This window comes from Macaca fascicularis, chromosome 1, assembly GCF_037993035.2.
Source record: "Macaca fascicularis isolate 582-1 chromosome 1, T2T-MFA8v1.1".
Lineage (NCBI taxonomy): Eukaryota > Metazoa > Chordata > Mammalia > Primates > Cercopithecidae > Macaca > Macaca fascicularis.
The window spans coordinates 172674364-172687497 of NC_088375.1; the positions used below are offsets into that span (position 1 = coordinate 172674364).

Genomic DNA, 13134 nt, shown 5'->3' on the forward strand with positions numbered 1-13134 from the left:
CCCAGGCTGGTATACAGTGGTATGATCTCGGCTCACTGCAACCTCTGCCTCCCCGGTTCAAGCGATTCTCTAGCCTCAGCCTCCCGAGTAGCTGAGATTACAGGTGCGTGCCACCACACCCTGCTAATTTTTATATTTTTTTAGTAGAGATGGGGTTTTGCCATGTTGGCCAGACTAGTCTTGAACTCCTGACCTCAGATGATCCGCCCGCCTTGGCCTCCCAGAGTGTTGGGATTACAGGCGTGAGCCACCATGCCTGGCCCATTCCCATAATTTCTAAATCCAATGTTCTTTTAGAAAACACACAAAATAATTTTAGTCTCATTGCCAACCTAAATTCACAAATATTTCTTTCTGCAAAGCCTTGTTTACCAGATGGGACAAACTGAATTTCTTTCTTCTAACCCCAAACATGAGCTTATTTACTAGGCTGCTCAGAATTCTAGAAAAGCAGGGCAAAATTAAAATAAAATGGAAATTATGCTAATGGAACTCCCTATGTGATCAACTTCCATGATTTTTATGAGGCCTGTTCCATCTCAGTTAGTACTTAAAAAAGCACAACTTCTAAGAAAGCAAAAAGGAGGTCCTTGTTTGTATGAAGATATTCTAAAAGATTTAGGCTGTCCTGTCAATAAATGGAATAAATATGTCAGAACACAAGTTATTTGAGCCCTCAGTACCTCTTACTAGACGACAGCAATGACTTCTTAATTGGGTTTCCCTCTTCAAGACGTCTTTAACATTGCTATTAGACTAATCTTCTTGGAGTACAGCCTTGATCAAATTGTTTCATTGTTCAAAACGCCTTCAACAGTTCCAAAACCAAGGAATGAAATTCAGATCCTCTGGGATTTAAATGTGGAATCTAAAAAGTTGAACTCAGGCCGGGCACGGTGGCTCAAGCCTGTAATCCCAGCACTTTGGGAGGCCGAGACGGGCGGATCACGAGGTCAGGAGATCGAGACCAGCCTGGCTAACACGGTGAAACCCCGTCTCTACTAAAAATACAAAAAACTAGCCGGGCGAGGTGGCGGGCGCCTGTAGTCCCAGCTATTTGGGAGGCTGAGGCAGGAGAATGCCGTAAACCTGGGAGGCAGAGCTTGTAGTGAGCTGAGATCCGGCCACTGCACTCCAGCCTGGGTGACAGAGCGAGACTCTGTCTCAAAAAAAAATAAAATAAAATAAAAAAATAAAAAAAGTTGAACTCATAGAAACAGAGAGTAGTGGTGGTGACCAGGGGCTGGTGGATGGGGTGGAGGTGGAAGAGATGTTGGTCAGAGGATGCAAAATTTCAGTTAGAGTAATAAGTTCTAGAGATCTAGTGTACAACAGGGTGACCAGAGTTAATAACAATGTATAACAATGTATTGTATTCTTGAAAATCTCTAAGAAAGTAGATTTCAACTGTTCTCACCACAAAAATAAGTACGTGAGGAAATACATATGTTAATTATCTCGATTTAGCCATTCTACAACATACACATATTTCAAAACATCATGTTGGCCAGGTGCAGTGGCTCAGTCCTGTAATTCCAGCACTTTTGAGGGGCTGAGGTGGAAGGATCTCTCGAGCCCAGCAGATGGAGCGTAGGCAACATAGTGAGATTCTGTCTCTGCAAAAAATTTTATAATAGCCAGGCACGGTGGTGCGTGCCTATAGTCCTAGCTGTTCAGGAGGCTGAGGCAGGAAGGTTGTTTGAGCCTGGGAGGTCAAGGATGCAGTGAGCTGAGATCATGCCACTGCACTCCAGCCTGGCAACAGAGCCAGATCCTGTCTCAAAAACTAACCCCCCCAAAAAACAAAACCAAACAAAAAAAGCCATCACATTGTATATGATAAATATATACAATTTTTATGTATCAATTTAGTTTTTAAAAGGAAAAAAATCCTGTTTTTTATATAACTATTAAAAATGGAAGATGCTGGAGGCTGGGAGTTCAACTAGAGGGCTGTGATAATATAAGTGCAATCACAACAAAAATGAGGTCTTACCATGTGCCAGGAATAGTGCTAAGCCTTTTAAAAACATTACTTAATACTTCTAACAAGTCCATAGAATTAATTATTATTATCAAACCCATTTTAAACGTGAGGAATTGAAGTTTATAGAGCGTAACTGGCTCAAGTTCACTCTGCTAGTAAATGGTAGAATACTGATTAAGACTTGGCTCTGTCTGACATCCAAGCTTATGTTCACATCGCTATGCTGTAGAATTGCACCAATGGTATTATAATTACCACAAGTACTGCATCATAATCCCTTATAAATATATATAGCTGTAGGGATAAAATATTTTTACACCTGGCCCTCATAGCTACCCTTTGACATACGCAGGGGAGGCTATTAACCTGGCTTTACAGAAAAAGACAGACTTTGGGAGGTTAACTGCCTCCCAAGGTTATATGCCCATAGGTAATTAGTAGAGCCAAAACCAAAACCCACATCGTCAGACTTCTTGCTCAATGTTTTATTAGCACTCTTGCTCAGTCTACTAGCACAGAACTGCATGAAATAATTTTGTTCTCTGCGATACCCATCAGGTCTAGAGCACTGACACATAATAAGAGCTCAATGACGCTAGGCTCAGTAGCTCACACCTGTAATCCCAGCACTTTGGGAGGCTGAGGTGGGAGGACTACTTGAAGACAGAAGTTCAAGACCAGCCTGGGTAACATGGCGAGATCCTGTCTCTACAAAAAATTTAAAAATTAGCCAAGCATAATGGTATGTGCCTATGGTCCCAACTACTTGGGAGGTGAGGCAGGAGGATTGCTTGAGCTCAGGAGTTTGAGGCTGCAGTGAGCCATGATAGCACCACAGAACTCTAGCCTGGGCTACAGAACAAGATCTTGTCTTTTTTTAAAAAAATAGTTCAATAAACATTTGCTGAATAAAGAAATAAATATGAGATACCATTAGCATATAATAAAACTGCTACTTAATAATGCTGAATTATTATTACCAGGTCCAATTTAATAACGATATGGCTCTATTTCATCTATCTGGTTATGATTTAAATGGGCTGTCTCTTTTAGCCATATGCTGGATATGAGTTATGCTTTAGTACTCACGAGAAACATCTAAGAGGGAAAAAGATATATACTAAGAGGGTCCACATAGGCAAATGGGAAGGGAAAAGAAAGAGGTCAGGAAACCAAACAATATGGGTACTCTTCCTATACCGCCCACAGGAGGGGTGGCATTCATCATTTGGTAGCAGTTACTAGAGCCAATAGTCCAGAGCAGAACTAAAAAGCCCTCTCTAGAATATAATCAAATTGTGATGGTTCAATAGAAACATCACCCGCATGGCATATGCTGTTAGAGAAAGGGATTTATTATTTATTTATACATTTAAATGCCTAATGTGATTTCATTATTTTTGAAAATGAAATACAAATAATAGCACACAAATTTGATTAAGATATGTGATAATGTTCTTGAAACTTAAGGCTGGCATTATTTATACTTTACATATTTTTTACATACTAGCCTGCTTTATTTTACATACTAGCTGTACTTTTTATTTTACATACTAGCCTGCTTGTTTTAAAAATAAAATCAGTCTTCTAAATTTTCAGAACAGCTATTCTTTCAAAGACTCTAGTAAATAGTACCACTATCTATCCAGTTGTTCAAGCCAAAAATCTAGGTTTATCCATGATTCTCTACTTCCCCCAGCTCCCTTGTTTAATTAATCAAGTTTGACTCAACCTCCAAAACATCAGGAATGTGCTCTTTTCATTGCTTCCGATACCAACACTTCATCCAAGCCACATTAGGGCCTCACTGGGGCTTTTGCCTTTTAGCATATTACTTTTATCTTCCTACCAACCCATTCCCTACCTAGCAGCTGTGGGAGATGAGAATATGCCAGTCTAAAAAGGAAGGATCATTGAGCTGAAGGCAATTAGGAAGAAGCAGATGCAGGAAAACCTTCTGCTCTCCCTCTATTTGTCTAAAAGCAGGACATAGATATGTAAAGACAAAAGATATCTGCCTCCCTCTGAATCAGGGAAAACAAAGGTTAAACCCTGAAGACAAAACAGAATGCGTATCCCCTGGAGAATGCGTATCCCCATGTAGAATCAGGGGAATCTACATGAGCAAGCTATACCAACTAGCCTTTATCTGCCAGTTGTTTGCCTTCCCTCAAGTTGCCACCCCTAGAGACAAAGTCCTCTTCCTTTGTCTTGTCACTTCTCTAAACATTTACCATTTTTTTTTGGTTGAAGATGCTATTTAAGCTAGAATTTAAATCTATCTCATTGAGAACTACTCATTCCCTGGGTGTTTGCCATGTATATAAGAAATACATATGTCATTAAACTGCTGTTTGTTTTGCTCTTGTTAATCTATCTTTTGTTACAAGGGTCCATTCCAACTGAGAACCTATGAGGGTTGAAGAAAAAAGTTATTTTTCTTGCCCTAAATAGCCAAATGGTTCCTTTAAAACTATGTATCAGGTCACATCACTCCCCTGTTTAAATCCTTCCAGTGCCTTCTTCTGCATATAGAATAAAACCCAAACTTCTAACTCTGACTTACACAGCCTTTCTCTCCCTCTTGTCTCATATTCCACTGCTCTCCCAGCTCCTAATATGCTTCCAGCCATATTCCTCAAATATGACCCGGCTCATTCTCACCTGAGAGCTATTTCTGTCCACTCAGCAGGGAAGGCTCCTCCCTCTTATTTCTGAATGTCTGGCTTTTTCTTTTAATTTTTATCTTATTTAAATTTTACCTTGCCCAAGTGTAACTAAGTACTCCCATTTTTCTGAGAGATAATTATTTTTTTCTCTCTCTTTTCTCCTCATTCCCCCAGTTTCCCACTTCCTACTTAGCCCTTTAGAAATGCAAACATAGGGTCATGCCTGTAATCCCAGCGCTTTTGGGAGGCCCAGGCAGGGGGATCATCTGAGTTCAGGAATTCAAGACCAGCCTGGCCAACATGGTGAAACCCCGTCTCTACTAAAAACACAAAAATTAGCCGGGCGTGGTAGTGTGCGCCTGTAATCCCAGCTACTCGGAAGGCTGAGGCAGGAGAATCACTTGAACCCGAGAGGCAGAGGTTGCAATGAGCTGAGATCACGCCACTGCACTACGCCTGGATGACAGGGTGAGACTCCATCTCAAAAAAAAAAAAAAAAAAAAAAAAAAAAAAAAAAGAAATGCAAATATAGCCTTTTACCTCCCCTTCACCAGACGCTCCCTAGAGAGCAAGTTCATCTAACTATGTGCTTGGGCGAGATCCAGAAAGGAACCCTCACTCACCAGGAGGTTGCCTGGATCAGTAACAGCTGATTTCTATGGGCCCCCACCCCCCGACCAGGAGACTACCTCGAGAGATATGAAACTCTCTCCCATCTGGGGAGTTTTTGGCCTAGTCCTGCACAAGAAGGCACCAGCAGTCACCAGCTCGACTGCCCTGTAGATAAGACACCGGAGCTAGCACATGGACCTCCCCCTGCTCATTTCCTCCTCTGCCTTTTAAAAGTGCCAGCTTTCTGCTCCAAAAGTGAAGCAGTTACCCTTAAAGCAGGAAGCCTGTACTCCCTTCCCCAAAGCTAGCTTTGGAATAAATCACCTTCCTTATACCAGACTCCTTTCTTGATAACCTGTGTTTCGGCTACACAAGTGGCCTTCTCTGGAACTCAGCAAAGTGATCACATTCCCCACTTTAATTCTCTCCAAGGCACTGACTACTATATGATAATTCTTTTGGTTTATTTATTTCTTAATTTGTATCTTTGTGTCTTCAATCATGAAGACAGAAAGATAACAAATTGGTAGGAAGCCTCATCTGTTTTATTCACACCTAGACCTCTAATGCCCAAAAGAGTGCTTAACAAATAATGCGCACTCATTGAACACTTGTTTTTTGTGTTTTTTCCCCCTCCAAATGGAGTTATTGAATACAGCAAAATTCTATATACAAAGTGACCTGGACCGGCTGCTTCACAACACGATCCTTTCTTACTAATAGCTTGATAGGTCAGTCCATAGTGTTAAGAGCAACTTACTCTTACGTAAATTGAAAAGTGCCCATTGCACATTAAATAAATGGCCTAACTACTGGAACTTTAGTAGTTCTACAAGATAACTCACATAGGTAGGATGGAGTTCCTATGACAGGCTGCTGAACAACAGATACGAGCCATCAAAAGGCCATTTTGTGTACCGCCACTGTGAAGCCATCATGCTTCTGGATCATAATGCTCCCATTATCTGATGCTGGACACACCACAGGAATATCAGTGGGGTCAGAGGTTAGCTTAGCTGCTTGCTGGGCTAGAACAGATATCACTCCAGCATGCTCATCTGACAGGGTCCCATGGCAACCCAGATTAAGTCCTTGTGAATCTGGGCACGGGACTCCAACAATGGAGGGAGTCTTCATTGTATCTTCTAAGCGCTGCTCCAAGGTCGCCTCCATCCCACCCATGGTCCACCCCAGCCCAAAACCCTGAACACTTGTTGAAAGAATAAAAATAATGTGTATTGCACAATCACATTTTTATTAAAAGGGACACACTATATATAGCTATTTATGGTTACTGTAGAAACAAAGGAAAAAGTATGAAAAGATACTGAATAGTGAACATTAACTTCCTTAGGGAGGTAGTGAAAGAAAAATTAAGATTTCTTTGAATAACCCTGCACTATTTAATTAGTAACAATAAGTATGTATTTCTTCTTGGAGTTAAAAAATAATTCAATAAATATAAAATGAGAAGAGAAGGAATATTCCCTCAGCTGGGGAAACAAACTGATTACACAGTTCTATCTCTATCTACTCCGGAAGCTGACCAATATTACAGCAATCTTGTTACACCAGTAATTTCTCCATTCACAGATGAAAGTAATTATTTAAAGGCACCTTGATCACAGGTATTAAAGTGTTTCAAAACCATAAAGAAAGGGGTACAATTCAGTCATAAACAAAGAGAATTTTCTTGTAAATTCTGAAATGCCCAATTAGAACAAAATTATATATTTAGAGGAGACCTTGAGCAACTCTGAGGAAGGTAATACTTATATGTTAGGTTCTAATATATTTACTAAAAAACTGCTTTATAATCAATACCTCAATACTTTCTATTTTGGTCAGGGAAATTTTCCATGAATTTGGAATACCAAATAATGAATATCAAAAATGTCAGATTTGGGGAAAATGCTCATGACAAACCCATCAAATATACTAAGAGCTAATTAGAAACAACCTTACCTCAATCGAAGATGGAGAACTTGATGGCACTAGAAAGGGAGGAACGGCCATCTGATTGACTGCATCCTCGTTTCTGTGAAATGTTGAAATAGGCAGAATCAGTACACAGTAAATGCTAAGTTCCTGGCTCAAATTATAAATACTTCCTAAGTTCTCAGTTGAAAATGCACACACAGCATCATAGAATTAAATAAATATATATATAAATATATATAGCTTCCATATATATAGCTTCCAACCATGCAAAGTTACTACGCACAAAAAAAGATGTACTGCTCAAGGGATACTAAGATGCAATTATTAGTGACAAAGAGTGATGATGTTAGGAGTTACTCAAATCCCATTTAGTAAGTCAGGTGCTGCAGAGGATAAGTTTGGAAAGGCTTTGGCTCTTTCAGCACTGTGGAGTATAAATTTTTCAAATGGCCATGTGCAACCTTTAGGCCCCATTAATGTCTGGAGCGTTTTGTTCTTTGAACTGGAAAGGATCCCAGCCTCCTCACTTGGCTTCTAACTTTGTTTTGCAAATGAAGGATGATGGGGTGTCTACAATAGGCCTGCAAGGTGGAGTATGAGGAGGAGTGATTGATGGGGAGGGCAGAGCTCCAGACAGAAAATGCTTTGTGGTTAGGTGAATTCTCCTCCTCCTCATCCCAATGGAGTAGAGTAGATGGCAGCTGAAACCTCATCACCAGGGTGACAGGCATACAACTCCTACAATACTGGTTCTGATTATTTGGACCTATTTCCACCACATTACTAGCAAATGGTTGGCAGTGGTCTGTGGGAGATAATGACTCTCCTTTATAGTCATTATACCCATTATGATGCACAACCAACATAATTATCTCAAGATTTATGTGAAGTTTGCTTTTATGTTTCACAATATAAACCAAGGAAGCTCACAAAAAACGCTTCCTGCTGATATGTAAAGTTCTTAGACTGTTTACAGATTTATCTCCATATGACTCATGTATATAGAACAGCTACTGCCTGACTTGGGAGGGCATTCAAAATCCAACCCCACTGTATGCTTTAGTTTTCACCAATTGGATTATGTGACCATTCTTCCTTTGATTTAGTCATGTCACTGCCTTTTCTTGAAATGCCTTTTTTTCTCTTTTTTCTTCCCTTTCCTCCCTCCCTCCCTTCCTTCCTTTCTTCTTCTTTTTTTTTTTTTTTTGAGATGGAGTCTTACTCTGTCACCTAGGCTGGAGTGCAATGGCACAATCTCGGCTCACTGCAGCCCCCACCTCCTGAGTTCAGTCGATTCTCCTGCCTCAGCCTCCGGAGTAGCTGGGATTACAGGCATGCACCACCACACCTGGCTAATTTTTGTATTCTTTATTTAATTTATACCCCACCCATCCTTCCCCTCCAATGTGAGTTCAATGACCTCTAACTAGGTGAATTATTCCCTTCCCTTAAATTCAAAGACTATTCTATATATCGTTGTCTTCCAAATCCACATATTTAGCCCAAATCTTTTGAGCTTAGGACTAGGACCTGCATACCCACTCTTACTTTATATCTCCACTAGATGTCTTACAAGCATCTCAAATAAAATAGAGCTTTTTTATCCCACTTAGTCACCATATGGTTCCACAGCCAATTCTCTCCACCAGAGTAAATGTCAACAACATCTGTCCAGTTGTTCAACCAGGAACCAGGGGTCATTCTTGAAAATTCTCTTCCCTCAACTGTACTTCCAACCAGCAAGTCTTATGGATTTTACCTTCAACACATATCTTGGATCTTTCCACTTCTTTCCATCCTATCCTATCTATAAGCCATCATCATTTCTCACCTGCATGTAAGAGCAACTCAGTTACATCCTCTCTCCAACCCATTCTCCACCCAGCAAAGTTATTATGATTCTAACACATAAAACTGATCATATTTCTAACCCCTTCTTATGGCTTCTTAATGCACTTAGGATCAAGCTCAAAGTTGATAAGGAAGCTCAGAGGTCCCAGTCCCCATCTCTGGCCCCCTCTAGTGCTTCTTCCCCTTGCTCACTTATGCCCCAGTCCAGCTGCACAGACTTTCTTTCCACTTCTTAGATGAGCCAAGATCTACCCGCCTCAAGGTCTTCTCTTACCCTATTCTCTTCTGCTCTGCTTGACAAATACTTTGGCTGATTTACTCCTATTTCTTCTTCATAGCTCACCATAAATGTCATTTCCTAAAACAAGCCTTCCAGGCTTCTTAATATGCTCATAGTACCCTAGACAATGATTGCTGCTATAGGTCTGTTTCTTTCATATTTTACCTAACTGATTTGTGTGAACATTTGCTCCAAATTTGAATTTCTCTCTGGATGGGAAGCATTCCAAGGACAGGACTCATGTCCATCCTACTCCCTATGACACTATCTAGGGGTAACATAGTGCCTGGCAAGTGTTTGTGCTTAACACAGTTATTGAAAAAAAAAAAAAGAATGAATGGTGGGGTGGGTTGGGGTGGGATGTAATGACAACTCTCTTCAATAAGGAGACAGAAAGGTAGGAGTCTCAGTTCTAGCCCAGTCACTAACTAACAGAGGGACTTTGGGGAAATCACTTCTCAGAGTCTAAGTTATAAGAATCCTAAATTGGTTAAACTTTTTGTGGAATGAAACACAGCATAAATAAAAACATGAAGTCTGGGTGCCATTTCAAGCTCTATGCTTCTTGGATTCTTAGACTATCTAGGCATGAACCAAACCAAACCAAATGGGAGAAAAACTACAACTATAAAGTGACATAGCATATCAAGCACATCTCTGTTTTTTCTGACTGCATTTCAGGTGCCTTGAGCAAACACTATTATGTTAAGAGATGGCTTGGCTATTGTTTTTCAGCGAGTACAATCCATTCCTCAGCAGTTTGCTCACATATAGCAAAAGTAATCCGTCACTTGTGGGTAAAGAACAACATTTTTCCAGTGGTAATTCTGTTTCCCACTCAATTTCTCCCATTGAACAACACAATAAAGCTCAGCTTAGGGCCGAAAGCCAACAGGCCATGTCTGCTCTAGATCTGGAACTCACAGTGCAGAGTATACTTGGCAGTAATTAAATAGATGACTTTTCATATCTCTTTCAAAGGTTACCAGCATTAAAAATATGGCTGTACATGAATTCTTATTGAGAGATCATGATGAACTGAACCAAGTTAGCTCAAATTGGCCAAGTTATCCCTTTACAATTTAATGATTTTTTCACAAATTAGTATGACTTTAATGGCCTTTAAAGTCCATATTAAATTTTTTTAACCTTACATAATAGAAAACCAACAATTACTCTCACTGAAAAGAAGAAAGCTGCTATAAGAAGTTACAGTTCATAATCCTTTATAATCCACTTAATAAAGTGGTCACATCCCTCAGCATCAAGCCATGGAGAGCTGACATAGCTGCAATTTTCAAGAGAAAAGTAGGAAAAGGGCAACCAAAGGAGAGAAGGCATTTATACTTCAGACAAGCAGTTGGGCCTGAATGATATCTGGAGAACCTTTGAGCCCTCATATCCTATGATTCTCATAAGTAATGAAATCTGTTTGCTTTATAATTAAACCTCTTTTTTTTTTTTTTTTTTTGAGACAGAGTCTCTCTCTCTCGCCCAGGCTGGAGTGCAGTAGCGTGATCTCGGCTCACTGCAGCCTCCACCTCCCAGGTTCAAGTGACTCTCATGCCTCAGCCACCTGAGTAGCTGGGACTACAGGCGTGTGCCACCATGTGCAGCTAATTTTGGTATTTTCAGTAGAGCTGGAGTATCACCATGTTGGCCAGGCTGGTCTTGAGCTCCTGGCCTCAAGTGATCTGCCTGCCTTGGACTTCCAAAGTGCTGGGATTACAGGTGTGAGCCATCAAGCCGGGTGAAACTTTCCTTTCCATATAATTAGCCTAAGTTTCTTAGGTCCCAGTGCCTCAAAGAGAACACAGTCAGGAACTGTAATTGTTTGTGGGTGTTTTTATAATTATCTTTAAGAGCTGCTGGGAGAGAGATAATGGACTTCTCCCACAGATAAGGGTGAGACCGGTTTTCCAGAGCATGGAACACCGCATGTGTGTCCTCATTGCTGTACTTGCCACGCTCTGTTCAAATTACTTGTGCTGGTTTTTCTCCCACTCTGAGCACAAGGATGAGATCTTATTACTTCATATCCTCAGCTTGTAGTGTGGCACCTGGCAGGGAGTAGGTGTACTGTGATGTAAATGTCTATTGAACAAAAGTCATCTTAATAAGACAGGGAAAAGAAACCAGAATTCCTGAAACCACCCTGTGCTTTCTGAGCTATTTCCATGCGTTAGTGAGGCCGTGCTGCCTGTAGTCAGCCAGCCATCAGTATTTACCACATGTAAAGGCCATTTCTTGGGGTGTCCACCCAGCTCACAGTGATTCCTTGGATGGGCCATAATGTCTACACTAGGTACTAATAGCCCTGCCCTCAATCAGACTGGATAAAGGGGGCAGACATCTGCCTCAGTTTGGGGCAATCAGATTCTCTCTCCCAGAGGCTTAACATTTGGAAGAGACATATAAAGATCAGGAGTGCAACGTCAAGACTACCAATGGAAATGCTCAAGGAAAAACAGGGGTTCAGAACTCCCTTTTGCCGACATCTCTAGAGCTGCCCTGGGTCCATCTCTGGAGCCTTATTGTATGGATCTTTTTCTAAGAGTCCATGAGGCATCTGGACTCTCACAATACATTCTCCTTTTAGTTTAAGCTGGCTGGTGGTTACTTTGATTGGTTGAAACTCAACTATATAGCTTTGATTTTATTTTGAATATATACATGTCTTTATTTAACAAATATTTATGCTATGTACACAAAAATGGATAAAATGGATTCAAAATGGATAAAAGACGATTCTTGCCTTTGATGATATTAGCATCATTTACTTAGCTGTAAACAAACAACTAAGTAAACAAACAACTGCAATTGTGGCATTAATACCTGATCTGGTTTGGCTGTGTCCCCACCCAAAATCTCATCTTGAATTGTAGTCCCCAAAATCCCCATGTGTCAAAGGAGAGACCAGGTGGAGGTAATTGAATCATGGGGCAATTACCCCCATGCTGTTCTTGTGCTAGTGAGCGAGTTCTCAGGAGAGCTGACGGTTTTATAAGTGTGTGGTAGTTCCTCCTGCATTCATTCTCCTTCCTGCTACCTTGTGAAGAAGGTGCTTTGCTTCCCCTTGCACTGTGATTATAAGTTTCTTGAGGCCTCCCCAACCACGCTGAACTGTAAGTCAGTTAAATCTCTTTCCTTTATAAATTATCCAATCTCAGATAGTATTTTCATAGCAGTGTGAGCACAGACTAATACACTACTCAAGGGATCTCAATTTAGTTTTTCTCCAAAAGTATGCTAAGAATACCTCTAATTCAGCTTCTTGTTTGTAGAATATATTTATATTTGTGGAAAACACACATTTTGGATCCTGATTTGAATTGTTTTGTTATAAAAATGAAACTCACATTGGTAAAAATCATGTAACTTGTGTTAGACAGAATGCTAAGTCTCCCAAGATTCCTGCCCCCAGTTTACAGACAAATTTCACTTCCATGATGAGACTATATGATAAGTCATAGCTGACTATAAGATAAAGGGAGATTATTAGTTTGGGCCTGACCTAATCATACAAGCAAAGCCCTTCAAATCTGGAGATTTCACTCAGAACCTCAGCATCCTAAAGCCTTAAATTAGTAGGTTGACTTAAATGATTTCTAAACTGATTAAACTCTTTGTAGAATGCCTAGAGGTCACAGACAGGAAGTCAGAGATTGGAAGCACCATTGCTTGCTTCAGGATGGAGGGGGCTTCCTGACAAGGACTGTAGGGACCTCTAGGAGCTGACAGCAGCCCCCACCTGAGAACCAGCAAGAAAACAGAGAATGAGCCTGGAAGCGACT

General features: G+C 40.6%; 1 protein-coding gene and 1 pseudogene across 12 annotated transcripts in view; both read right to left on the bottom strand.

Moving 5' to 3' along the window:
* The window catches only part of PATJ (PATJ crumbs cell polarity complex component), a 426407-nt gene that overhangs the window by 125378 nt on the left and 287895 nt on the right, over positions 1-13134 (bottom strand). For all 12 annotated transcript variants that reach the window (XM_045369982.2, XM_045369962.2, XM_045369973.3 and 9 more), the window contains one exon: positions 7234-7306. In XM_045369982.2, coding sequence (XP_045225917.2) covers positions 7234-7306 — 73 coding nt within the window. The remainder of the gene's footprint in view (positions 1-7233; positions 7307-13134) is intronic.
* LOC135965207 (ragulator complex protein LAMTOR5 pseudogene) lies at positions 4817-6560 on the bottom strand (annotated as a pseudogene).